We start from the raw sequence: 25,765 nt of genomic DNA, 5'->3' as shown, positions 1-25,765 counted from the left end.
TCCCCGGGGGCTGCAGCTCCTCCCGAGGGGCAGCTCCCATCTCTGCTCTGGGACAGGGACAGGAGCCAGGGAACGGCTGGGGCTGAGCCAGGGCAGCTCAGGCTGGAGAGCAGGAAAGGTTCTTCCCCCAGAGGGTGCTGGCACTGCCCAGGCTCCCCAGGGAATGGGCACGGCCCCGAGGCTGCCAGAGCTCCAGGAGCATTTGGCCAGTGCTGCCAGGGGTGCCCAGGGTGGCATCCAAGGCTGGGCAGGGACTAAGCCCAGGCCCTTTGGGACATCCAGGATCCATGGAAAACCCCCTGAGCTGCACATGGCATGGCTCTCTTCCTTCCTGGCACCGAGAGGCAAAGCCCAGGGATTGCTTTTCACCAGCTGGGAATGTTTTATTGTCTTGGAAAGAGAAACCTTGAAACCTTCCACCAGGAGGAGGATTTCTCCCACCGTGACACTGGATACAGGATATGGCTTAAAAATAATTCCTGGCACTGTGGGGAGACAATGTGAAGTATTGTTTTCGTTTAGGAAATCCTACTTTTCCAGTCAGGATGTCTAGTTCATGGATTTAGGTTTTTTCCTTCTTTTTAAGCATTCCAGGGTGGGTTATAGGTGATGTCCTGGTGTTTTCCAACCCATGTGTGTCCATAAAGGTGGGAATTCCAGGGGTCCTCTTCCCTGCTCTGAAGGTTTTTGTTCTGGAGGTGGCTTGAAAATGAGGTGGAATGGAGATGCAGCAAAATATTGGCTGCATTGTCAGACATGAGAGAATCCAGAGGATTCTGAGGCACTGGAACAGAAGATGTGGAATAGAAGAATATAGAGGAATTAGAGAAAATAGAAGAATATAGAGGAATTCTCTGCTTGGGGACGTTCCTCAGGCTGGCTGCTTCCAGGTAAAGGAACAGGGAATTCAGGGAGGGGGGGCTCGGGAGTCTGGAGCTCAGTGGACTTGGTAGCAGGACTGGTGAAACTGGGTCTGATCAGGTGGAAAATTTCCAATCAGGAAGAAGGAATGAAACTCCAGCTCATTAAAACTGTTGGGTTTCCTGGGGTTTGTGAAAAGAAAAAAAAAATTAAAAATCCAAAAAGTGGTTTACTGGGGGAGGGAGGAAATGTCCTGTCATCTCCAGGGGTTAAAAATAATACTGAATTTTCACTTTCAAAGAGTTTCAGTTAATTAAAGTGAACTTGCACTGAATAAAAGAAAACAAGAAAGAGGCAGCTCATCCACAGAGGTGAAAGCTTTCATTTCTGGGCTGACTCAAACTGACTGATTTTCCTTTTTTTCTTTTTTTTTTCTACTCAAATATTGGAAGAGTTTTCTATTTGACACACCATTTCTCTCCAGCAATTCCCTTTAACCCTGAGAGCTCCCCCACATCCCAAATCCATCCTTTCCTCAGTCTGGGCTGCTCAGGGAAGTGATGAATCACTAACAAATGTTTTCCCCTGCTCAAAGGCAGGGGAGGAATGAAGAGCAGATTTTATTTATATATATATATATATATATTTTTTTTTTTTTTTTTTTTTTGCAAGGCAGAGACATCTCTGCTGTTCAAACAAGACTTGTCAGCTCTGTCTGGGGCTCTCCCCAAATCCACCCAATTCCCTGCAGAGGCAGCGGGATGGGGGAGCATGTCTGACCTGGGCCCTTCTCAGCTTCACTTCTGATAAATAATCCAGCCTCAAAAACTGCTGGTATGAGGGGGAAAAAAAATAGATTTTCCTCTGCGTTCTACTGTATAAAAAAACCTCAGGGAAATTCTTTAGGTTAGTGAAGAAATAGAGAGAAAGGAAGATTGGTTTGAGCTGGGAAATCATTGCTGCTGGTGGGATGCTCTGAGGCAGCCTTTGAAGCAGAAAACAGGAATGGGCACGAGCCAGGACGTGGATAGGAAGTTTTTCAGGGGGAACACGAGGATTTTGAGCCGTGGAGAGGAAAAAGGGCTGGAGGAATCCACATCCAGCAAGGGGCTTTTGCATAAAGGTTGGCCCGTGCCCTCCTGCTGAGCGTGTCCTCTGGGGATCTCATCCACACTGGAAGTTGCTGGAAGCTTCTTCAGCCCCATCCATGCTCATCCTCACCCACGTTTCCACTTGTGTGGAGCCTCCCCAGCCCAGAATCTGGCCCAGGGAGCTCCAGAGGGTTCAGCCCCTCCTGGGGCCTGGCACAGTGGAGCCTCCAGCACCGTTTTTGGGGTTTGGCAGCTTCTGTGCACATGAATAAAATCCTGGTTTGTGTTTATTTGCCCAGAGGCTCCTGAGCTGTGGTTCCAGCATTGTGGGCTCGACCTGAGCTGGTGAAAGGAGTTTACAGGAGGAAATCTTTTGGTTGGGGCTCTCAGTGACTCCCACACCCGGGGAAGCAGCAGCTCCTGCCTTGGAGCAGCTCTTCAGGGAATCTGGAGGCTCCCAGGCACCCAAAGATAATTTGGGCGTAAAAATACCAGTAGTGGGGGAGAGGTGGGAGGTGATGAGCTCTGTCAGAGGAGCTTGGAGGAGCATTTGGGAGTTGAGTCAAGGTTGAAACCGCAACAATTCAATCGTTTGTACAGAAACCTGGCAGCCGCCGGCTGGAGTGAATCACAAATGTGCACATGTTTTGCCTGGGGTGAAAATCTGAGCTCTGTTTGGCTGTGAAATGGCAGCTTGTTAGGCTGGGAAACACTCATTTTTAATTTTTTTTTTTTTTATTCTTGGGAGCTGTGTTGAAGGGAGCAGGAGGGGAAATCCAGGGCTGGTGCTGCTGCCCTGCTCTGCCCCAGGTGTCTTGGTTTGAAAGGACAGGTGTCTGCTAAGGAAGGCAGGAGCCTCCCCTGAAATGGAAAATGTAAACCCCCTCCCTCTGAATTGTTATCATTTTGAAATAGAGAGGCTCTCAGGGAAAGATATGGGAATAGGAATAACAGTTATTTACATGGAAAACTAAAAATACAAATGCAATAGTAAAAAAAAAAAAAAAAAAAAAAGAAGAAACCAAACCATTGCCAGAGTGAGAGCAGGCCCTGGCAGGCTGTGGGTCAGGGTGTGGCAGCAGTGCCATTCCATGGGGCTCAGCCCTCCTGCAGTGCCAGCTGTGCTTCTGCTGGAGCAGGATCCTGGACAAGGCTGGAGTTTTCCTCTGGAGCTCCAGGGCTGCTGGAGATGGGCCTGGGCTCCCTCTGGGAATGCAGTGGGGCAGAAAGCTGCTCCTCTGGGAATGCAGTGGGGCAGAAAGCTGCTCCTCTGGGAATGCAGTGGGGCAGAAAGCTGCTCCTCTGGGAATGCAGTGGGGCAGAAAGCTGCTCCTCTGGGAATGCAGTGGGGCAGAAAGCTGCTCCTCTGGGAATGCAGTGGAGAAGAAAGCTGCTCCTCTGGGAATGCAGTGGAGAAGAAAGCTGCTCCTCTGGGAATGCAGTGGGCAAAGGCTGCTGTGCTGTTCCAAGGTCAGATTGGATCCAGGTAGGAATGCTTGGCTCCTGCCCTGGGCAGAGCCTCTCCCCATGGGATGCTGGAATTTTCTCAGCCATGCAGGGACACTCAGTGGCCATGAACAGCAGAGATCTCCTGGAGGGAGGATTGGCTGTGGGAGAGATAAAGAAAAGTGGCAATGCACAGAGGAGAACTGCCCCAGCTCTGATAGATGGGGATAGAGCACACACACAACCCAGGACAGCTGGGATGAGGTTCTGGTGCCTCCTCCTCTCACTCCTGCAGGAGGTGTTCCTGCACATCCCCCAGGGAAAATGATGCCCAGGAGCCCAATGCAACCTGCAGACACTGACCCAGGTGCAGAATTTTAACAGCAGGCCCTTGGAACAGCAGCTCCTGGAGCCAAGGAAGCAGAAGTGGGTCCCTGTGAGGCTCTGGGGGCTTTGCTGTCCTGCAGTCAAAACTCTCCCTTAATGAAGTTCACTGCTGCTAATTTGGGGTGAGAATTGGTCACACCGGAGTGCCAGGAGCTGGGGAGGCGCCTGTAGGTGCAAAGCTCAGCTCAGGCAGGTCCAGCTCCCCCATGGGCTCCATGAGCAGGGTCTGTCTGTCCCCTGTCCCTCAGCAGGGCCTTGGTCCTCCTCAGGGAATGTCATTGTCCCCAAAGTGGAGATTGCAGCATGGAGTGGCTGCATTTTAGTTAAAATCAACCCTGCAGTGACCTGTGGCTGCCCTTTGAAGGGACAGTTGTCCTGGCTGAAGGAAGAGTGTCCCTGAGTCGGGATGGGCTGGGACAGAGGTGCAGTGGGGACAGTCCTGGAACAAACCCCACACTCCTGAGAGGATTGCACAGGAGCTGCCTTTCCCTGCCAGCCCTTGGGACCTGGAGTGTCCCACAAGCTCCCCTGAGCTCCCATCACTGCTGGGCAGGCAGCAGACCGTGCCCGGGAGCCCAGGCGTGGCACTGGCTCTGTGCATGGCTGGGCATGGCTGGGCACTAGCTCTGTGCCTGCTGGCACAGCACAGGAGCCTGTCCCGGGCATGCCCCCTGGCTTTTGGCCTCAAGCTCTTTCCCTGTCGGGATCTGTGATATTTAAATGCTCCCGAGATTGTAAAGTCTCTGTCTTTCAGCCCCGCTGCCAAGAAGGAGTTTTAATTTGTCTGTGCTGGTTTTCAAGGTTGTTTTTTCTTTCTTATCTACAATATTTTCTCTCTGACCTGCAGCAGGTCTGTCTGGCAGGGCAGCGTGCGGGGCTCTGCCCCTCAGTGGGATGTTACAAACATTATATCCTGGAAACTACGTGTGCTATATTTACAATAACGTGCCAATATCCATCACCCATGTTGAACAGTGTGTCCCCAGCCCAAACCAACAGAAAAATGCCAACAGCACAGTGAGACATGGAGGGCATGAAGAAGAAGAAAAAGGACAAGGCCCAATTTCCTCCATCTTGCCCCCTTTGAACCCCTTATCCAGAATCCTAAAATTCTACTTTTGCACCCGTGCCACACTAATTATACTGATATCAAACACTCAGAGCTTGTAATTCATCCTGTGAGACTGAGAACTCTGTTCCATGGACAGAGATCAGAGGCAGGGTCTCTCAGGGCTCTGTACAGGGGGGCTCCTGTCCCCTTGCCAGGGTCCCAGACCTTCCAGGGCAGCCACAGGGATGCCCTGGATTCCCACATTTCCCCAGTGCCAGCTCAGTGCACTCAGTGCACTGCTGGGTGCACCCAGCTTTGTCACGTTTGCCCTCCGCTTTTGGGTCCACGGGTCACCCCACAGTGATGTTTTCCAGGTTTGCTCTGCAGGCTGGCAGGAGAGCCAAGCTTAAATGTGAAAGCCCCCAAGGGGTTTCTGGATCTCCCATCACCGACTCTGGGGTCCTGCTCACCGCAGGGTTTGTTGTTAAATCCCCTCAGTTCACTTCTCTGACCTCTAATCTCCCCCAAACCTGTGAGTTTGTCTGAGTCCCAGCCGACCTGAGTGGGAATTTGGCAGCTCTGTGCTGGGTGCAGGGTGTGTGATGGGGCTGGGGGCACGAGGCCAAGGGCACAGGAAATTCCAGGTGGGATTTCTGCCCGTCCTCTCCTGCTGGGATGTGATAATTCAGTGTTCTCTCAGCCAGAGGAGCTGAGCCAGACCTTCCCAGGGCATTCTCTGGTTTCTGCCTGGCTGAAGTCACTGGCTCTTATCAAGACTGGAAAATGGAGCTGTCTGACTCCCTCGCCTGCCCCCGGGCAATTTGTCTCCTGGGCCACTGCAGGGAGGTTGATAAAACGTGTTTGTCATGAATCCACTGAGAGAGAGGGCTGGGATGGCCAGGCTGGATGGCAGGGATGTAATCGGGACATCTCTGGCTCATCTGGAGGCTGCTCTGAGCCTCTCTGGCTCAGCAGATCTGAGCCAGATCTGCTGGAGTAGGGAACCAGGCAGGTGAGGGAAAACACACTCTGCTTTTGTGGCTGCCATGAATAAAATAGCAGCCAGTTTAGAATCACAGAATCATTTAGGTTGGAAAAGGCTTCCACGATCACCGAGTCCAAGCTGTGCCCAATCCTCATCTTGTCCCCAGCCCAGAGCTCTGAGTGCCACCTCCAGCTCTTCCTTGGACACCTCCAGGGATGGGCACTCCAAACTTCCCTGGGCAGCCCCTCCCAATCCCTGCCCATCCTTTCAGTGAAGAAATCCCTGCTGATGCCCACCCTGAGCCTCCCCTGTCCCTGTTCCCTGGAGCACAGCCCGACCCCCCCGGCTGTCCCCTCCTGTCAGGAGCTGTGCAGAGCCACAAGGTCCCCCCTGAGCCTCCTTTTCTCCAGGCTGAGCCCCTTCCCAGCTCCCTCAGCCTCTCCTGGTGCTCCAGCCCCTTCCCAGCTCCGTTCCCTGCCCTGGACATGCTCCAGCCCCTCGGGGTCCCCCTTGAAGTCAGGGGCACAAACAGACCCAATTTGGTCAATGCAAGGCCTGGATTTTGGGGTTGCTGGAGTTAAAAGCTGCAGCATTGATTGCTCTGCTGGGTGTGAGAAATCCCCTCTGGGCACAGCCCCTTCACCCAGGATGCTGCAGGGATGGAAACCTGGCAGAGACACTGCATCACCAGGGTGAGAGGGTGAGCCTCCCCATGGGCAGAGCTGCTGGAGCAGGGCGGGCTGGGAGGCACATCCCTTTGGATATTTCACAAATTCCATTGTGTCCACGTGTCATTTCTCCCTGGGGTGTACCTGAGGCTTCTTTTACACCACATTTCCTCCAGCTGGTCCCTCCAGCTGTGACCAGCCCTGGAGTGAAGCTGCTCTTGCCAGTGTGTGTGTCCAACCCACCCCATCTCCAGTGTTTGAGCACAAAGGAACTTCCACTGCTTCCCTGCTGCTGCTTTGCCACAGGGTTGGGATCCTTTGGTTCTGTTGGTGTGCACAAACACCCCCAAAACTCCTGGGAATTGTCTGGATTTGAAAGATTCAAAGTCAGGACCACCAGGAGGTGCTTCCAGCCCCCAGCCCTGGCTCCAACAGCAGGAGAGGAGAGAAGAAGAGCAAGGAACAGAGCGAATCTTCCCTGCTGGTTCCTCCCAGCTCTCTGCAGGCCGAGGATTTGCTGACCCAAGGCAAAGTTTGCATTGTCAGGAACTGGACATCAAGTCCCTCCTGTCCTGGGAAGCTCTGGAGGATATTCCTGAAAGAAATCCCTGGGCACACAGAGCTTCCCTTCTCCTCCTCTTGAGCTTTCCTGATGTTTTGTGGAGCCCCAAACTCCTCCTAAGGCAGGCTGGGGTGTGTTTGTACAGCCTGAGCCCCGTGCTGAGGATCAGGACAAGGAGCTGTAGCCCCTCTGCCCATCAGCTGTGGAAAGGAAAGCAGCTGGAAGGGTTTGATTTAACTCCCAGCTCCCCTTTGTTCACCAAAAACCAGCAGGATCAGCAAAACCAACGCCAGGAATTACAAAAGGTAGAGGTGAGTGAGGCAGAAAGATTTCTTCCAGCAGGAAATGCAATGTCAGGGTTCTGGAATGAAGCTACAATTTGATGGGAAATACTGACTTTTGGGATACCCCGGTCCCCTTCTTCTCCATTCCAAGCTGATCTTCGTGAATGTTTCTCCAGCTTAACCTGCCATTGTGTCAGAGAAGTTATTTTAAAGCCTGGCAGCGGCTCAGTCTGGGCTATTATTGCAACAACATTAAAAGTGTCCTGAGTGAGCAGGGAAATGCTGGCCTTGGTGTTATCTGCTGCTGCAGACACACGTCTGGGAGAGATTACAGCCTGAGAAAATCCAAATAAATACATCCAGGGAGCCCGTCCTGGGCATTCCTCTCATGTCAGCAAATGCAGATGGGCTGCACCCCAAAACCCTCCTGCTCCTGCTCCTGCTCCTGGTGCCCAGTGGGTTCCTTTGGCAGGGCGTGTCAGGGGAGGCTGGGGAGCTGCAGGTAAGCCTGCCATCCCTGGAGATGTGCACAGCAGGCATGAATCAGTGCTGAAAGGCAGCCAGGGAGGGTGGCACCTGTGCCAGGAGCCATCTGTCACCTGAGAACAGGCACACCTTGGCTCAGCCTCGCTGCTCCTCCTCTTTGGCCTCAACACGGGGCTCAGGCTGTACAAACACACCCCAGCCTGCCTTAGGAGGAGTTTGGGGCTCCACAAAACATCAGGAAAGCTCAAGAGGAGGAGAAGGGAAGCTCTGTGTGCCCAGGGATTTCTTTCAGGAATATCCTCCAGAGCTTCCCAGGACAGGAGGGACTTGATGTCCAGTTCCTGACAATGCAAACTTTGCCTTGGGTCAGCAAATCCTCGGCCTGCAGAGAGCTGGGAGGAACCAGCAGGGAAGATTCGCTCTGTTCCTGCTCTTCTTCTCTCCTCTCCTGCTGTTGGAGCCAGGGCTGGGGGCTGGAAGCACCTCCTGGTGGTCCTGACCTTGGAATCTTTCAAATCCAGACAATTCCCAGGAGTTTTTGGGGTGTTTGCACATCAACATCCATGTTCTCTCCAGGATGAGAGCAAACAGCCTCAGGCTGGGCCAGGGGAGGCTCAGGTTGGACATCAGCAGGGATTTCTCCATGGAAAACATTGCTGAACATCAGAAGGGGCTGCCCAGGGAGGTTTGGAGTGCCCATCCCTGGAGGTGTCCCAGGAAGGGCTGGAGGTGGCACTCAGAGCTCTGGGCTGGGGACAAGGTGAGGGACTGGGCACAGCTCAGACTCGATGATCCTGGAAGTCTTTTCCAACCTAATTGCTTCTGGGATTCAGTGATCGGAGTGAGAGTTTGGTGAAAATCAGGGCTGCAAACCCTGGCTGGGTCTTCTTCCCAGCCTGGGGTGTCCAACCCACCCAGAGCAGCTTTTTGGGTCATCCCTTCACGGCTTTGGTGTTTATTTCCATTTGTCTTCCAAGCCTATAAAACATGGGGTTTGGTTTTATAAAACCACAGAGAGGGAGCTCTTGGAAAGCTGGAAACAAGTCCCTGGAGTGGGAGACACTGGAGAATTTGCTGCTAATTACTTTGACAATGGAGCAATAAAGAGAAGTTTATTTACGAGCGAGGGCCAATGTTTATAGCACTTGTCCCCACTCAGTGTCACACAAATTTTATTGGGATGTTTTTATTTTTTTTTAAAGGAATCCCACAGAATCTGCTGGATAGGCATTGTGCACCAATTCCAATGCTGACTCCCTGTGATTCAGAAATTAATTTAATTGCTGCGAGGCCAGCTTGAACAGGTTGAGGAGCAGTTGTGTGGGAATTTAAATGAAAACCATGCAAAGATGCCCCTCCAGCTACAGCTTTTAAGCCCTGAATGTGGATAAAACATCATTTCCATGGTGTTTGACTTGAGATAAGTGAGGGTTTGAGCTCAGCCCAGGAGCTGTCAGTGCTCCAGGAGGGGCAGGAGGAGAATCCACAGAGCAGGGCAAGGAGGATCTGGAGGGCAAATGAGAACAGGGGATGGAAGATGCACCAAGGTGAGAGTGTGGCCTGGGGGGTGAGGGCTGGGCAAGGCTGGGGTGACACCAGAGCACCTCCCCAGGGACCAGAGCTCTGGGTGGGGTTGTTAGGAAGGAGATGGGTGAGGAGCTCTGGGAGGTCTGGGGGGTTGGATGGGGTGACCTTTAAAGGTCCCTTCCAACCCGAACTTTGTCATGATTCTGTGATCTCTCAGCACTTCTTGGAAAGGTTGAAAATGGCTTCTTTTTTAATTTGCTATTTAAAAAAACCCCAAATCAAGTGAGGTCACCAAACCCGGCAGGTTGGTCCTTGTGGGCTTCCCTCCTTCAGAGGGGTCTCCTTGCTCAGCTTCCAGGATATCCATTTGCTCCATGTCCCAAACCCTTCCCACAGCCCCACAAGGGCAGCAAACACCTCCCAGACCTCTCCCCCTCGGTTAACGGGATGAGATTTTTATTCTGGCTCATGGCTTGGAGAGCTGGGATTTGCCCTGAGCAGGATAAAGCTGAAGGCTGAGCTGCCCCTTCCACACTCCTGTGCCCACTGTGGCTTTAGCAGCTCTGAAACTCTTCCCTGCTCCCAAAGCTCTCTTCCTTTCCTGCCACTTGCCCTACTTTTCCCAGCTTATCCTTACTCGGGGTCATCCCTCCTTCCAGCAGCCCTTCCTCCTGCCAGGCTTTGTCCCTAGGAGCCCCATGCCCGGCCCGCAGAGCCCCCCGTGCTGGGCGGGCACAAAGGAGCGGCAGCACAGCTGCAGCTCCGGGTAATGAGCTCCAGGAGAACCTGTGCTCCCGTTTTTCCTGTCCAGACAATGCGTGCAGCCGAGCTCTTTCTTCCCAGAAGGTTTCTCTCCCCTGGAATTTGCTGTCCTCTCTGTGGGTGGGTGGCTGCATTCACTCTTCCATAATGGGTCCAGCGTCCTCGGTGGGAAATGCCCTTGTTCCTTTTCTTCCTGCTTTGGCTCTGGCCCCTCTGGACTTGCAGCCACGGGGTCAAACCCAAATTATCCCTGCTCTCCGGAGCAGGGAGGAGGAGGAGGTTGAAATCCTGTTGCATAACCAGCCCTGGGAGCTGTGAGTGCTGCAGCTCAAAGCTCACCTCAGGTGCCTTCTGGAGGCATCCTCAGAAAGGGATGGTTGGATGGGGAGGGAAATGGGAACAGTAGGGAATGGATGTGGCACTGCCAGAGACTGGGGTGGCTGCCGTGGGCATTGGCACGAGAAACTCTGCGATGGATGGAGAAGCAGGAAGAGCTGCCTACGAAAAACTTCACATCAAGGTGTCCTTGAGCTTGTCCGGCCAACATGCAGAGCCACCAGGCAATTCCAAAATTGCCATTTTTGCTGCCCTTGCTCCAGAGAAAGTCAGGCACAACCTCCAACATCTTCCCACGGCTGTGGGATGTCAGGGGGAGGTGGAGGAGCCCTGGTGTGCCGGGAGGGCTGTGCTGGTTTGGATGCTTGGTGCTGGTGTCACTGGTGTGAGGCCCCTGCATGGAGCCCTGGTTTTCCATCACCTAATGCAGGGAACCTTCCTGATTAAATTCTGGAGCTGTGATGTCCCAGCCTCTCTGATGCAGAGTTTGGAGTGATGCTAAGCAGGGTCCTGGCAGGACATTTCCATCAGGCACTCAGGAGTTAGAGGGAGGAAAGGCCCATTAGGTCATAGGCTCCATTCCCCAGCCAGGCTGTCCCCAGGGCTTGGCCAGCCCTGTTATTTCAGGTTCCAGCCAGTGCCACATCCAGGGGAAATGACTCAGCCTGACAGACCCTGCTAGGAGCTCTCCAAGGCCCCAGTTTTTGGCTGTTTAATACAATTTTCCCTCATTTCCCTCTTTTGGAGAGAACGTAAAGCTCAGTGGAAGTTTCACACATTGGAGCAAGCCAAAGGAGAATATGGGTGGTCACTTTGCTGTGTCTGCAGCTGGGGGTGCCCCTCAGGGAGCACCTTGGGATGGGATGGGATGGGATGGGATGGGATGGGATGGGATGGGATGGTGGAGAGTCACTATTGAAACCCATCTGATTCCTGAGAGCACTAATGGGCCTTAATGACCCCAACCTGCCTCACCTGGGACCCCCAGCTCATCCCAGCAGCCCCATTTAAGCTCAGCCCTCTGCCCTCAGCCCTATCTTGAGCCCTGGGGGGGATCTTTGCCTTCTGGATGAGCCATGGACCTTCCCTGGATGGAATCTCTCTCCTTGTCCTTTTGCTCTCTGTCCCATCTCTGCCCTTGGATGGGCTTCACCCCTCACTGCAGCCTGGTTTCCACACCAGCTGCTGCCTTGTGCTTCCCTTTAGCACTGACTGTGCTCCAGGAGGGATCTGCACCTGATCCCTGATTGCCTGGGGCTGCCTGTGGAGCATCTCCCCAGGGGCTGGCACTGCCTGGGCTGTTCCTCCTTGGAATCTGTGCCTGTTAACAAGGCCCTGCCTGCCCCAGCTCCTCGCAGCAGCTCCTGGGAGCTGCTCCCTCCCAGCTTCCCTCCCTGACTGCCCCTGTGCCAGTCTCCCTGGCACTGGCATGCCTGGGAAGATTCCTGAGCTGCTTTTAGGAGCAAGTTGGATTTGGCAGCTGCAGCTGCACTCCAGGAATCTCCTTCCCAGTGCAGGAATAGCCATTCTGGAGGTGTTAGGGCCGAGGTTGAATAGCAGAGGGGTTGGGTTGGGGTGCTGGATGTGCTCTGTGGGCAGTGGGAAGGACAAGGAGAGCCCAAGGTGAGCACAGCTGGGCTGTGAGCTCTGTTTTGGGGTGCTGGGGGTGCAGGATGCTCAGCAGGGGTAGAAAGAGTGTTTGTGAGCAGAGCTGCTCCCTGATGGCCTCTGGAAGGAGAAGGGGAGCCTGGCTGTGGAGATAAAGCAACTTAGCCCTGGAAATGCTGAAAACCCCAGAGAAAGTGGGATTTTTGTAAAGGAAACGGAGAATTCCTGTAGCAGACGTACAGCCTGGGCTGTTCCTGCCTCTGACTGCTGCAGCAATTGTACTCAGCAGCCCCTGCCTGGGATTAGTGTGCTCCCAGGAAGGTGTGACCCTGCTCTCTGGGCTGGTGACAGCCCCTGCAGCTGGGAATCGCTTCCCAGGAAATCCGTGTCCTTGGGAAGCAGCCTGTGTGCTCCCAGAGCTCAAGGCAAGGGGAGACAATTGCCCTGCTTGGAAATGTCCTGGAAATGTCCAGCAAATCCGTGACGTTCCTGTAGGAACCAAAAACACAGCTGTGCCAGGAGGGAGAGGTGGCCCTTGGTTAACCCTGGGGAGAAGCAGCAAGGAGAGGCTTTGGAGTTGAGGCTGGCTGAGCCCTGAATCAGTGTCCTGAGCAACCTCACTGTGCAGCAGCTCCTGCGCCAGAACTGTGGGGCAATGAGCTGCAGAGAGTGCAGGAACCTACTCCTGGAATCCTGTTACAGTTTGGGTTTGAAGGGACCTTAAAAACCATCCCATTCTACCCCTGCCAAGGCAGGGACACCTCCCACTGTCCCAGGCTGCTCCAAGCCCCATCCAACCCAGCTTTAGGCACTGCCAGGGATCCAGGGGCAGCCACAGCTGCTCTAGACACCCTGTGCCAGTGTTTAACCAGCCTCACTGTAAAAAAAACTTCTTACCTCAAATCTAAATTGATCTTTTAGTTTAAAACCACTGCCCCTCTGTTCCCGGCCATCAGAGACTAAGCAGGGAGCTGTGCCCTGCCCAGGGAATATTCCCTGTGTGTTCATTCCAGGGCTGGCAGTGATGCCTCAGGTTTGAGCTTTTCTATTTTTCACATTCTGAGCTGCTTTAGTCTGTGGGTCTGGGCTTCACATGAGGGGATGGTGAGCTCTGTGCACAGAGCAGGGACACAAAACAATTCCTGCTCCAGCTGGGCACCAAGGACAAATGATCCAAAGCTCAGGCCCAGGAGCACAAACAGCGTGGGCTGGAGAGAGAAAAACAAGCAGGATGGGAGTGCCTGGGCTAAAGCTGGAATGGGACAATGAACTGCAAGGTGCAAATGGAGCAGAGCTGATCCCAGTGAGAGCCCCCGGGAGCGCTCGTGCATTTTGGGACCATTTTGGTTCCTCTTGGGTGCAGCCCTGGCTGGGCTCTGGTGCTGCCCAAGGTGGATCCATGGAGGCCTTTGAATAAATCCCTGCTTTATTCTTTAGCTCTGCCCAGTCTCTGTCCCAGGGCAGCCCTCACAAGGCATCAGTTCCAGCTGCAGCAGATGTGGGAATCACATCCCTGACAGGATCCACTGAGCTCTCAGTGCCTGTGATCTTCAGCAAAGCTCGACCCAGGTGGGGGCTGCAGCCCCTGCAGATGAAATTTTGGAGGTCCTGGCACATCCATTGATGCCAGCAGTGAGGGAATCACTCCCAAAAATGCTTGGGACTGAGAGGGACAAACATTCCTGTTAGTTTCCTCTCTGTGAGCTCTTTGGTTTTGGATTAATTCCCACGTTGTGCTGGTAAACTCTGCTGGCTCTGCCTCTGGGGCTTTTTGGTTGGTCAGGGCTTCCATGGGCTCAACCCTGCACCCCCGGGTTTGGTCCCAGTTTTTTGGTGTTCCTGCTGCCAAAGCTGCTGCACCTTCATTTTGCAGAGCTTTAGAGGTTGCCTGGAAGCCAGTGGATGCTGTGCCCATGTGGGGAGCTGGGGAAATCCCAGGTGAAGTCACAAATCCCCACAAAAAGCCTCATCTCCTCCATTCCTTCCCCTCTTTCCCATCACAGAGCTCTTTCCCATGCAAAATCTTCCAAGGAGGTGATGTCAGGAGTGACCCACGAGCGTCTGAAGCAGATCAAAGCTGCTTTCTCCTTGACTGATTTGTTATTTTGCCTCTCTGGCGTGTGGATATCTCCTGGCAGGTCGCAGCATGCCCGGGGCTGTTTGTCTGCCCTCAAATCAATCTCACACCTCATCCACAGCGGGAATTCCAGGGAGTGAAGGGGCTGGATGCTTCCCAAGCCATGGCAGATGCTCATGCAGATGGTGCTGGCACAATTCCCACTGACAAATCATCGAGTGGGATTGTCCAGACCCTCCCAGGAAAGGGACTGTGGGGTCTGGAGTGATCCTGCAGGGCTGGACCAGGGGTGTTGACCAGTCCCTTGTCCCCACTCCTTGCTGGTGGCAGCGTTGCTGCCACACTGGAGGGATCTGGTTTTGGATGTCTGAGGTCTGCAAATCTTTGTTAATGGAGAGGAAGAAGAAACCTTGAGGTTTAAAACACATTTTCCTCATGTATTCCTGTAGCTCAAAGATTCTTTAGTTAAAGATGAACTTGGGAAGAGAAGGTCTGTTCACCAAGGGAGTGAAAAGCTTCTCATGGTGATGCCAAACAGCCCAGGGCAGAGGCTCTCCCCTGTTCAAACCATCCCAAAAGTTCACAGCACATTCTGAGAGTGGATCCTTTCCTTCCTGGGAATTCCCACAGGAATTCCTGACCCTGTGGTAGGGCTGAACCCTGCTTTGGGGGGGTGTGGACATGCTGAGGGACACAGCGACTTCTTCCCACTCCTTGGTCCAATTCTTTATTTACAGCATCAACAAAGAAGTTTGGGAAAGGATGAGTGGGATTCCTGTACCCAGCTGCTCCAGGATTGTGGTTTGGGGCATTTGTGTCCCAGGCTCTGCTCTACAGCCCTGAGCATCCCAACTCTGTGGTTGGGAAGGTGCAGCTGGGGAAGGAATGGCCCTTCCTACCTTTGGGACAGTGGCCTCGAAACTCATATTGTGGTTCAAAAATCTCACCTGGCTGTTTGTGAAGTTTTCTGAATGGTTTTTGTGATCTGAGTCTGCTGAATTTGTGCACTGGATTTTAATTTTCCCAAACTGACACTCTTCTTCCTGCAGGTTTTGTCTGTTGTCCAATTTGTCTGTTTTTCTCTCGCTGGAGAATAAAGAGAGCAGAGCCCTGTAGTGGAGGTTTCTCAGCCTACTGAGCATCTCTCTCTTCTCCCCCAACGCAGATAAGGTGAACCTGCTGGACAAAATCACTCTCCATGCCCAGGACCTCAGCAACGTTTCCTTTGGCTATGACCACAGCAAGTGCAGGATCCTGGAGATCGGGCAGTACGCGACCCTCAACATCCCCACCAGGGAGGCCTTTGGGGACAGGTAACCTCCCTTCAGGGGGTGGGAATGGGCTGCTGGGGCTCGAAAATCATCTAAGGCCTGGCTGTTGGTTTGAGGAGGTCCTTGGAGAGCTCATTCCATGATGACAGGGAGATAACTCAGCCACTCTGTGCTCTGAGCTCAGGGCTTCCTTCATTTCTTACATTTTGGAACAGTTTGTCTGTCCCCAGAGTGTCCAAGGCCAGGCTGGACAGGGCTTGGAGCAGCCTGGGACAGGGAAAGGTGTCCCTGCCTGTGGCAGGGGGTGGGATGAGATGAGCTTGAAGGTTTCCTCCAACCCAAATCATTCTGGGGTTCTTTGATCGTTCTTGGTTGGGTGCAGGAAGGACACCTTGGCATGGCCCCATCACCCCGTGCTGAGGTTGTGTGGGCAGTGCTAATTTAGGCCTGGCTGCTTCTCTTCAAACCTCTCAACTGGAATGATTGTTGGCTCTTTTTTCCTTTTTTTTTTTTCCTTCTCACTCGGTTCATTTGTGCTGTGACTCGAATTTTTCTATCCTAAGAGCTCAGCTGATGGTGACACAGCAGCAGCTGCACAATGGCACATGTCCCCTCTTTCCACCAGGTTTGCAGATGAGCTGAGCGTGCTGCTGAAGCTCAGGTACTCCCTGAAGGAGGACACCAGCCTGGTGACCATCCTCAGCCACCGCAGCCACATGCTCTTCCAGATCAGGATTAGCCCCTACGCCCTGGTCTTTGTCACCACGAGGAGGAGACACTATGAGTGAGTCCCAGCCCAGGCACTGTTTTCCTGCCTTTCCTTCCTTCCTTTTCTCCTCCCAAGGCCAAGGGTCGGGCTTTCCCCCTCTGGTGGGCTTTGGGCAGCGCTGAGCTCACCTCAGCTGAAGGAAGGTGATGTCCCTCAGACCTGGCACAGGTTGTCACTGCCAAACTCCACTCTGCCAAAATGTTGCAGCTCTGGGAAACGAAGCAAGGAACAAAAAGGTTCAGATCCCTGGGGATAAGTCAAGACCCAAACCCCAGTCATTTCTCAGATGCCTCAAGCGGTTGCAGACATCCCCAAATCCATGGAAAACAAGCGATGGTGTTGTAACAATTCTGGGATTGTTCCTCGTGTCTGCACCGAGGATGGACACGTGAGGGACCCTGGGAGCTGCTGAGGGGTGAAGCCTGCTCCTGGATCAGGTGTGGGATGAAGTTTCCTCTTGTGCCTCCTCCCCTTCCCTCAGGTTCCCAGTGTCCTTCCTGGGCGATGGGCACTGGCACCAAGTGGCTCTCAGCATCTCCCTGGAGAGGCTGGAGTTGCACGTGGACTGTCGGCTGGTGGACAGAGTGAGCTGGTCCAACTATTTTGGGATGGGAGTGAACACTGAGGGGCTGATCATCATCGGAGGCCTCATCGAGTCCTTCGAGATCCCCTTTAAGGTGAGAGCTGGGCAGGGTCTGCTCTACCTGCGTGAGTGAGGCTGCAAGTTCCCTCTGATGGAATCCTTTTCCATCGCCTTCTCTTCCCAAATCAGCATTTACTTTCATGCTTGGGCAGGATAAACTTAGCAAAGGCTTGGAATTGTGCAGAGGGCTTGGGTTTGGGTCAGGGCAGCACAAGGGGCAGCAGTCAGGTCACCTCTGGGCTTGGTTTCCACTCGTCCTCTGGTGTTGGGCATGACTTGGACCATGCAGAGAAGTCTCTGTGCAGTCAGCATGGAAAGATCTGGCTGGGGAAGTGTGTCCAATGGCTTCAAACTTCCAAAGGACTGGGTTACATGGGATATTGGGCAGGAATTGTTCCCTGTGAGGGTGGGCAGGCCCTGGCACAGGGTGCCCAGAGCAGCTGGGGCTGCCCCTGGATCCCTGGCAGTGCCCAAGGCCAGGCTGGAGCAGCCTGGGGCAGTGGGAGGTGTCGCTGCCCATGGCATTCTGCTTGGAACTCCTGAAGCTGGAGGGGGAACTTTCATTGCCCAAACCATGCTGTAAAGAAATCCCTGGCTATGAGAAGCTGGAGATGACCTCCCCTGCAGGCCCTTCCAGACCTTTCCCTCTCCTCTGGAAGAAGCAGGAGCATAAACTCTGCTTTCTGTCTCTTCCAGGGCGCTGTCCAACAGCTGACCTTCGTGATGGGGGACCCAGCAGCTGCTGCTGAGCAGTGCCACAGCTACAACTCGACCTGCCCGGGCTCCTTCAGCCTCAACAGGGCCCCGTGGGAGCTCCCAACAGCCTGGCCACAGGTGTGGCTGGGGGCAGCTGACAAATTTAGGGACTGCTGGGCCAAGTTTTCCTCGGTGTCACACGATTCCAAGGAAAGGCCCAACCCAGGGCGTTGCCTGGAATTGCTGGGATCTCCAGTTTGGGATGGGCTCTGAGGAGGTGGGGTGGTTCTTTTCCATCCCTTCGAGTCACAGATGGGTTTGGTGCCAAGGAGAGTGAGTTAAAGGGAGAGTTTGGGATCCAGGGAAAGCCTGGGGGTGGCTATGACTGGATGTGCTCCTGTGTGTGGCATGGGAAAGCTTTGAGTAATGCTGCAGCTGGAGCTGTGCTTCTGAGAGGAGATGAAAGCTGTCCTTGGGAATTGGACACCACTCTGGAATTCCTGCCCACTCCCAGCAGCATTGCACCCTTTGGTACTTCATCCTTCCAGAAGCTGTCCCTCAGTTCTGCCAGCATTGCTGGAAAATGGAAATTTGGGGGACTTTGCTTTCGTTGCGGCGTTCAACAATTTTTCAACAACCGTATCTGTGTCCAAAAGCCCAGACCACTTCATAAATCCCCCAAAACATGAAGCACCCAGGCTTTCCTCAGGAGCTGGAGTTGGCCCAGGGAAATTCCTCACATCTTAGGCCAGGTACCTTCACAGGAAGTGCTTCAGAGGAGCCTGGAAAAAGCTGGAGAGAGACAAGTGCTGGATGTCAGCACCTGGCACGAGCCTCCCCGTGGTGTGTGAGCCGTGTCTGTGGGCTGGGGAGGAGCTGGGTGTGCCATGGGGCACCTGCCCCGTCTGCCCCCTGCCCAGGGATTCCTTTGGGACGCTGGAGCCAGCACGTCCAGGCAGGGGACAGGGCGTGGTGGCACCTGGGACAGCTCTGCAGTGGCTGCTGCACTCCCAGCATGGGCTGCTGTGGTTTGTGTTGGTTGTTTGAAGGGGAGGATTTGTGGGGAAGCCCTGCTGACGAGGGATTGAGGAGCTGGCTGTGCTGGAGTGTGGAGCAGGCTGAGTGTAACACCAAGCTGCTTCCCTCCTGCTCTGGGGGAGACAGGAGTGGCCAGTGTAACCCCGAGTGGCCAGGGCAGCCCCTGGTCACCCCAAAATGAAACCTCCATTGTCCCAAGCTCTGGAGGCCTGGAGCTCTTCCATAAATGGCTCTGGGGTCTCACCCATCGAGCAGAAAATTTCACTTTAAGCATCACTTTAAGTAAGTTGCCTGCAGGTTACCCCTGGGATCATTCTGCCCCACATCCCCCCCAGTTCCCTTCCCTTGCTGGCCCTCCTCAGGACTGAGGAGCTTCCAAATCAACAGAAACTGCAAAAAACCCACCCAAGCTCTTGAGAGGTTTGATCAGAAGCCATTCCCTGATGTTGCTGGGAAGGATTGGTTCCCACTGTGCATTCCCTGGATGTTTCCTGTGCCGGCAGAGGCAGCTCCTCAGTCCTGGGGCCAATAACAAACACATGCTGAAGTCCTGGGCAGTGATGGTTTTCCTCCTCTCTCTCTCCAAATCTCCAGGTGCCAAAGGAAACCAATGAAATCCAGGATTCATCTACTCAGGTATGACTCCTGCACTGTCCTGCCTCGTGTCCCTGTGCTGTCACCCCCAGGCTGTCTCCTGGGGACAGGAGTTGCTCTGATAAGCAATAAGGCAAAGCCGAAATACCCAGACAATGGCACTAATTATGATTTTCTTGGCTGTAATTGTTATTTTCTTTACTGCCACCTCTCTCTTTAACGGTTTGAACGTTCCTTGCCGTGTCCCAGGCCTGGTGGAGGTCATGCTGAGTGCTCAGGTGACCTTCCTGAGCGTTTGCACAGAGCCAGAGGGGTGGTGGTGGGGCAGGGAGTGAGGTGGATCAGGCCAGGGGATTTGTGGATCTGCCTGGGAGCTGAGCCAGGCTGGATTAGCCCGGAAGGAAGGAGGTGAGGTCAGCAGCGGGGCAGGATTTGGGATAAAGCAGGATGACCACTGCTCCTGCCCACAGTGGGATGTGCTGCCTGCCTGGGGAGGCGCCCCCAGGATGTCCCTGCTGTCGCTGAGGAGCTGGGAAGGGCTGGAGCTCCCTGTGGGAGGGGGTGCTTGTGGTTCTGGGGCCCTCCTTGGCGTGGCTTCCCGGGATCTGGTGCTGGGAGAGGGATGGGTGCCCCCCAGTCCCACTGGAGCCCCTGGTGCTGAGCTCCTCGGTGGAGTTCCCCAGCTGGAGCTTGGAGCGAGTCCCCAGCTCTTGTGCATGTGCTGGGGACATGAGGGAGTGCTCTGACAGAGGCTGGCTTTCTGTTCCTGCTTTATTTGGGGTTTTCAGCCAAGCTTTGTTGTTCAAGTCCACGCAAACACATCCTGAGGGGAAAACCCGACAGCAAATGCAAATTGAGGTTTGTGTGTGTGTGCCTGAGCACTTGGAGCTCCTCATTCCCCTCACCCTCCTGGTTGCTGTTAACTCTTTGGGGACAGTCTCTCTTCTCTCGGATGGCTTTCACTGCCTGGCTGCACCTGGATAATTCCAAACTGGACCAGGCCAAGTGGCCTTTGGCAGCCAGGTCCATCCCTCTGCTCTGGGCTCAGCAGCTCAGGGGGACGTGGCTTTGTAATGAACTGAGGTGGCAGAATCACCTTTCCCGGGCACTTATGGAAGGTGGGCTCTGTCATCCTGCTGGATCCTCTCTGGGGTGTGATTCCCACCTGTGGGTTCTTCCAGACCCTGGCAAGGCATTGCCATAGCAAGGAAAGTGGTGAAATTCATAGGTCTGCAGGGGAAAACGAACAATATTCTGGATTTGGGACAAGTTTATTTTTCAAGCACTTAATAAGGAGCAGAGACGCCTTGGAATCTTTGGCATTAAGATTTATTAGGAATAAAAAAAGGAGTTTGAGAGTGATGAGGAGCAGCCGAGCTCTGCTGCAGGCACAGGCTACAGCTCTGCTTTCTAGTTCCTTTGTTCATTTAGAAGTAAATTAGTACATTGGTGGATTCCTTAATTGTTAATTAGAGCTAAATAATTATGGAGGCTCAGGGTGATGGCAGAGGGAGATGTAATGGGGGAAGGCAATAGATGAGTTTGTTACTGGCAGTGATACCTGAATTGCAGCCCACTTCTTTTGGCAATTTTTTTTTTTCTGAGGAATAAATTGCCATTTCTGAGCAATCTTTGGGGCATGGATGGTGTTGAGCCATTTCTGCTGTATTTTGTCTTCTCTTAGACTGCCTGTCCTGAACGTGACAGGAGGGCTGAGCTGGCTCCTGAACTGAATGGTTTTTCCAAGGCAGCTTAACCTGGGATCCTAAAGCCATTCACCAAACAGTCAAAGCTTACATCCCACAGATTTCCAAAGAGACAAAACTTCACAGGTTTAATTTTCTGGGCAGTCCAAACTAGCTGGGAAATTCCCTCTTGATTTAAAAATGCTGTGAAAGCTCTGTGGAAACACTTGGTTGGGTCGTGGCACTTCTGTTCTCTCGTGCTTAGGTTTGTCAGTGAGCACAGCTGGTATGGGAATCACTCCTTCAGGCTCACTCGATCCTAAAATTCTGTCCTTCCTGTCCAGTCAGAGCGGCCTGGAGCCTGTGGAAATCAGGAGTTGCACATAGTCCTGGTGCTGGGCTTTAAAACACCCGTCCCCAAAGGCCTGGGCTCGGCCCATCCTGACTAACAGAGACAAGCCCTCATGGGGGAACTGTCCCTCCTCCACCCCACCGATGCCCTGGAGCTCTGGGGCTGCTGGTTCCCTGGATAACGTGGGATAACACCAAACATCCCTGTGGGGAATGTGACTGGCAGCTGGAGCCCAGCTCTACCTCCCACTCTCAGGCCTTATCTTGAGGAGTTGTTCCTGATAGCTCTGGTATCTCAGCCCCCTGAAGAGCTCAGAATCCAGTTTCTCCAGCAGGATAGGATCTGTGGATGATTTATTATCCCACAAACCCACTGTGGGATAAATGTAATGACAGGAGCCCGCTGAGCTGAACCTTAGAGGTTTTTAATCCCAAACCCAAGTGTTCTTCCACCCAACCCAAGCCCTCTGCACAATTCCAAACCTTTGCTGAGTTTATCCTGCTGAAGCATGAAAATAAATGTTGTTTTGGGAAGAGAAGTGCTGTGAGGAGCCTCTGGTGGGAATTACTGCTGCTCTCCAACCTTTTATGAGCTGGCCTCCTGCCTGGGGGCAGCTTTTGTGCCCTTGCTGACTTTTAGGGCTTGTCACGTGCCAGAAGTGTGGCAGTGAGGCCTTGGTTGATCATCAGAAGATTCCCAGGGGATTGTTCTTCCCACCAGTGCCTCGTGTCCTGCTGCAGCTCGGTGCCCCTGTCCTTGGGGAGCCACATCCCTGGGAAGGGCAGCAGAGCCTTCCTCCCCAGCTGAGGGCCCTGAGCCATGGGCTGCTCCTGCCTTTCCTTCGGGAAGGGGAGGCACCGGAGCCCTGGGACTGTGGCAGGAGCACAGGGAACCCTCCTGGCCCCTGCATGGGGGGCTTGCAGGGATGCTCAGGATTTTGGGTTGTATCTTCGTTTGAAAAGACAGGAGTCTGTGAAGGAAGGCAAGGGCCTCCTGTGAAATGGAAAAGGTAAACCCCCTCCCTCCAAATTACTACAATTTTAAAATAAAAAGGCTTTTAAGCAAAGATATGAGAATGGGAATAACAGTTCTTTACTAGAAAAAAACTAAATTTAAAAAAAAGGTAATTAGTACAAACAAAACTACTGATAGAGTCAGAAACCTGACAGCCTGAGGAGTCAGGGTGTTGGTGATAGTGCAGTTAAATGGTGGCTGCTCCTCCTGCTCCTGGAGTGGCAGATGAAATGCTGCTGAAGCGATGATCCCGTAGAAGGGTGTAGTTTTCTCTGAAGGTCTGGTGCTAGAGTAGATGGGCCTGGTCTTCCTCTGGGAATCCAGTGAAGAGGCTGAGCTGCTGTCTCAAGAAATGCTGCTTTTATGCAGGCAGGGATGCTTGGCTCCTTCCTCTGGGTGGAGCATCTCACAATGGGATGATGTAACGTTATCAGTCACGCAGTGAGCCATTCAATAGCCCATTAACAGAAGATATCTCCCCAGGGGGAGACATTGATCTTGGAAGAGATAAGAAAACTGCCCAGCAGATGGCAAAAAGAATATATGCTTATCTTACAAGCCAGGACAGGTTGCTTCAATTTGAGCCTGGGTAGGACATCAGGGAGCCCCAAACATCCCCCTGGGAAATGGGGCATTGCTGAGGGGTCACAGGGGTCCCCAAATAAAAACCATCCTGTTCCCGTGGGTCACCTCCCACTGCCCCAGGCTGCTCCACGCCCTGTCCAGCCTGGCCTGGGACAATTCCAGGGATCCAGGGGCAGCCCCAGCTGCTCTGGGAATTCCATCCCAGCCCCTCCCACCCTCACAAGGAAGGATTTATTCTCAATATCTCATCTCTTCCAGTTTAAACTGTTCTTCCTTGTCCTATCACTCCGTGCCCTTGTAAAAAGTCCCCCCCTCCAAACTTCTTGTAGCCCCTTTAGGAGCTGGCACTAGAAATAATTGATCTGATTTATATTATAAAAATAATTTTCAAATTTTAGAAAGTTTATTATTATTTTAGTGTATTCCCTTCCCAAATCCAGCACCCAGGTGTGATGTGGGCTGAAGCCCTGGGGCATGGCCCCATCCTCTCCCCAGGAATGGGCAGAGCAGAGGGGCTGTGCTGAGCTCCAGGAGGGGTTTATCCCCTCCAGAGCCCTGCTGTGGGTGCTGCAGCTCCTCAGGTACAACTGGCACCTGATCTGCTGCTGCTGCCCACAGCCCATGGCATTCCTGGCACTTATTCCTTCTTTAAATCAGTCCAACCTTGATTTTTGATTGTTTTTTCTATGATGCAGCCTCTTCTATGGGCTTGATACTAGAAAATGCTGGAAAAAATAGTTTAAAATAGTCTCTCTTATCTTGAGTGAATCACATTGTTCCTTTGGCTGTTGGATGGAAGAGGCTTCTATTAAAAAAAAAAAAATCTGTTTCCTGGGAGAAGACCCTGAGCTTTGAACTCTGTTTTACCCAGCCTGACCCAGCTGAAAATGTTATGCTGGTTGTTTGGGCTGCTGAAAACAGGGATGCTCCGAGCTGGGCTTTAACCCCTTTGCCACTGAGGAGTTTTTGGAGTGTGGCACCAGCTGAAAAGCCCTCCAGAGGTCCAGCAGCATTGTTATCTTTCTCAATAAAACATTCCTAGGCTCCTCAGGCAAGATACCACGTTAGAAACTCTTTCCAAAAGCATGGCATTAATTGCATATCTGTGGTTTCTTTATTAATGAGCCCCATATCAGTTGTTCTGTTATTTTGCTTGGGCTCAGCTTGAGGGAAGAGGTCTGTAATTACTCAAAGCTTCCCGTTTGCCTTTTTTTTGCCTTTCTTTTTTTAAGTTCCATATTGGCACAACACAAAGCCTTTTCCCCGTCAGTCCCCTGGAGCTTCCCCAGCTCTCTGAGCCAAACTGAGAATTCAGTGCTCATCTTGGGGAGAGCCTGAGGTTTTAATGCTTTTGAGGTGGAATTTTTGGGCTGGGATTGAGAAACCTCTGCTCCTTGTCCCCTCTGGAATGGGAAGTATTTCCTTGTCATTTGGTTATGTCATCTGGATTTTCTAAGTGTGGACAGGACTGGGCTTCTCCAGCTCTTCCCACGTGGTTGCTGTGGTTGTGTCAGTGCCACCTGGCAGGTGACAGTGGGGACCCAACATGTGGCTGGGGCAGAGACTTCTGCCTTTATTTTCCTTCTTTAAACCAATTGTCTGCAAGTCACAGACCCTGCCTTGCTTGTCACGTGCCAATTCCTTCTTTTTTCCCTTCTGTTTTGTCATCCTTAATGGCTGCTTTCAATCTGGGCTCCTTCCCCACTTCCCAGCTGGAATTTCTGGGAGTTCAAACCCACATGCCTCACTCAACTCTCACGCTTTTGGACAGCCTCAGAGCTGTTCCCAATTTGTCCCTCTCAGCTGGTTCTCCTCTAAATTTGGCCAGTTTGGAGGAGCAAGGATGGATTCTATTGATTTTGGCTTTTAGTTGTGTTTACACAAACCAATATAATTCAGCCTTGTGCCTCAGTAATTTTTCTTTAGAGCCCCTTTTCCCCTGAGCCCTGCCAGATGGGAGTTTCCAGGGTGGACCTTTCCCATGTCAAGTGTTGAAGTTGAATTAAAACCTCCTTTTCTTTACTCTGTGGGAATTCTGGGCTCCCGGTGCCAGCTGCCAGGCCTGGATGTGGCTTCCCACTGGGATTCCCAGGCTTGGCACATCCTGTGGGGCTGTTCTGCACCAGCATCACCTCTTGGGAACCAGAACACTTCAGCTCCTGCAGCGCCTCTCAGCTCGTGGTTCATTCCATTTGGGGATTCTCACCACACTTTTCCTCACCTGCTGGTCCAGTTGCATGGAAATCTGAGCAACCTGACCCATGGAAGGTGTCCCTGCCCTTGGCAAGGGTGGAATGAGATGGGATTTGAGGTCTTTTCCAACCCAAGCCATTCCCTGACACCATCTGCCAGCTGTTATCCACAGCATGTCCTTTGAGGAACTGGTTTTTAAATTTCTGGCTGCTGTTGCCCCTGGGGTTAATCTGCCAGTCCCATGGAGCAGAGAGGTGCTGCTGTCTTCCATTCATTTTTCACTTCAAGGTGTACAAAATGAGGCACCAAGTTGCTGTAGCTGAAACTTTCCAGTCCTGGGGACTGCAAAATGTGTTTTAAGGAAATTACCACTTTGGATCAAAACTAGAAGAACTGGTTGGAGGGAGAAATACACATCAAGTTGGGAAGCTGAAATACATTGATTTTTTTTTTTTTCACAATTAAAAGTGTATTTCAAGACCTGCTTTTAATCAGAAACCCCACAAAGCACCAAAAATGTAACATCAAAACTGCGGTGCTGCAAGATTTAATTTCTGAAAGAAAAATTCATTGTTTCAACTCTTTTTTTTTTTCAGCTCCCCACTTTAGGTGTTTATGAAAGAATCTCTTCAAACCTAAAAGTTGAAAATTTAAAAGTGAAAAATTCCTTTTCTCTTACATTTGGGATGGGAAGAGCTTGGAAATCTCCAATGTGATGGCAGCAGAGTCAAAGCTTCAGCAGCTCCTGCTGCCTTTGGAGCTCCTCTGCCTCCCGTGGTCACCCCAAATGGGGC

General features: G+C 52.6%; 1 protein-coding gene across 1 annotated transcript in view; it reads left to right on the top strand.

Moving 5' to 3' along the window:
• Positions 1-25,765, top strand: part of LOC128798726 (collagen alpha-1(I) chain-like) — an 85,089-nt gene that overhangs the window by 22,123 nt on the left and 37,201 nt on the right. Inside the window, exons 2-6 of the mRNA XM_053962504.1 lie at positions 15,297-15,444; positions 16,028-16,186; positions 16,653-16,848; positions 17,511-17,648; positions 19,143-19,184. Coding sequence (XP_053818479.1) covers positions 15,297-15,444; positions 16,028-16,186; positions 16,653-16,848; positions 17,511-17,648; positions 19,143-19,184 — 683 coding nt within the window. The remainder of the gene's footprint in view (positions 1-15,296; positions 15,445-16,027; positions 16,187-16,652; positions 16,849-17,510; positions 17,649-19,142; positions 19,185-25,765) is intronic.

This window comes from Vidua chalybeata, chromosome 21, assembly GCF_026979565.1.
Source record: "Vidua chalybeata isolate OUT-0048 chromosome 21, bVidCha1 merged haplotype, whole genome shotgun sequence".
Taxonomy (NCBI): Eukaryota; Metazoa; Chordata; class Aves; order Passeriformes; family Viduidae; genus Vidua; species Vidua chalybeata.
Note: the sequence above shows the minus strand (reverse complement) of the source record. Positions and strands in the feature narration are given on the sequence as shown.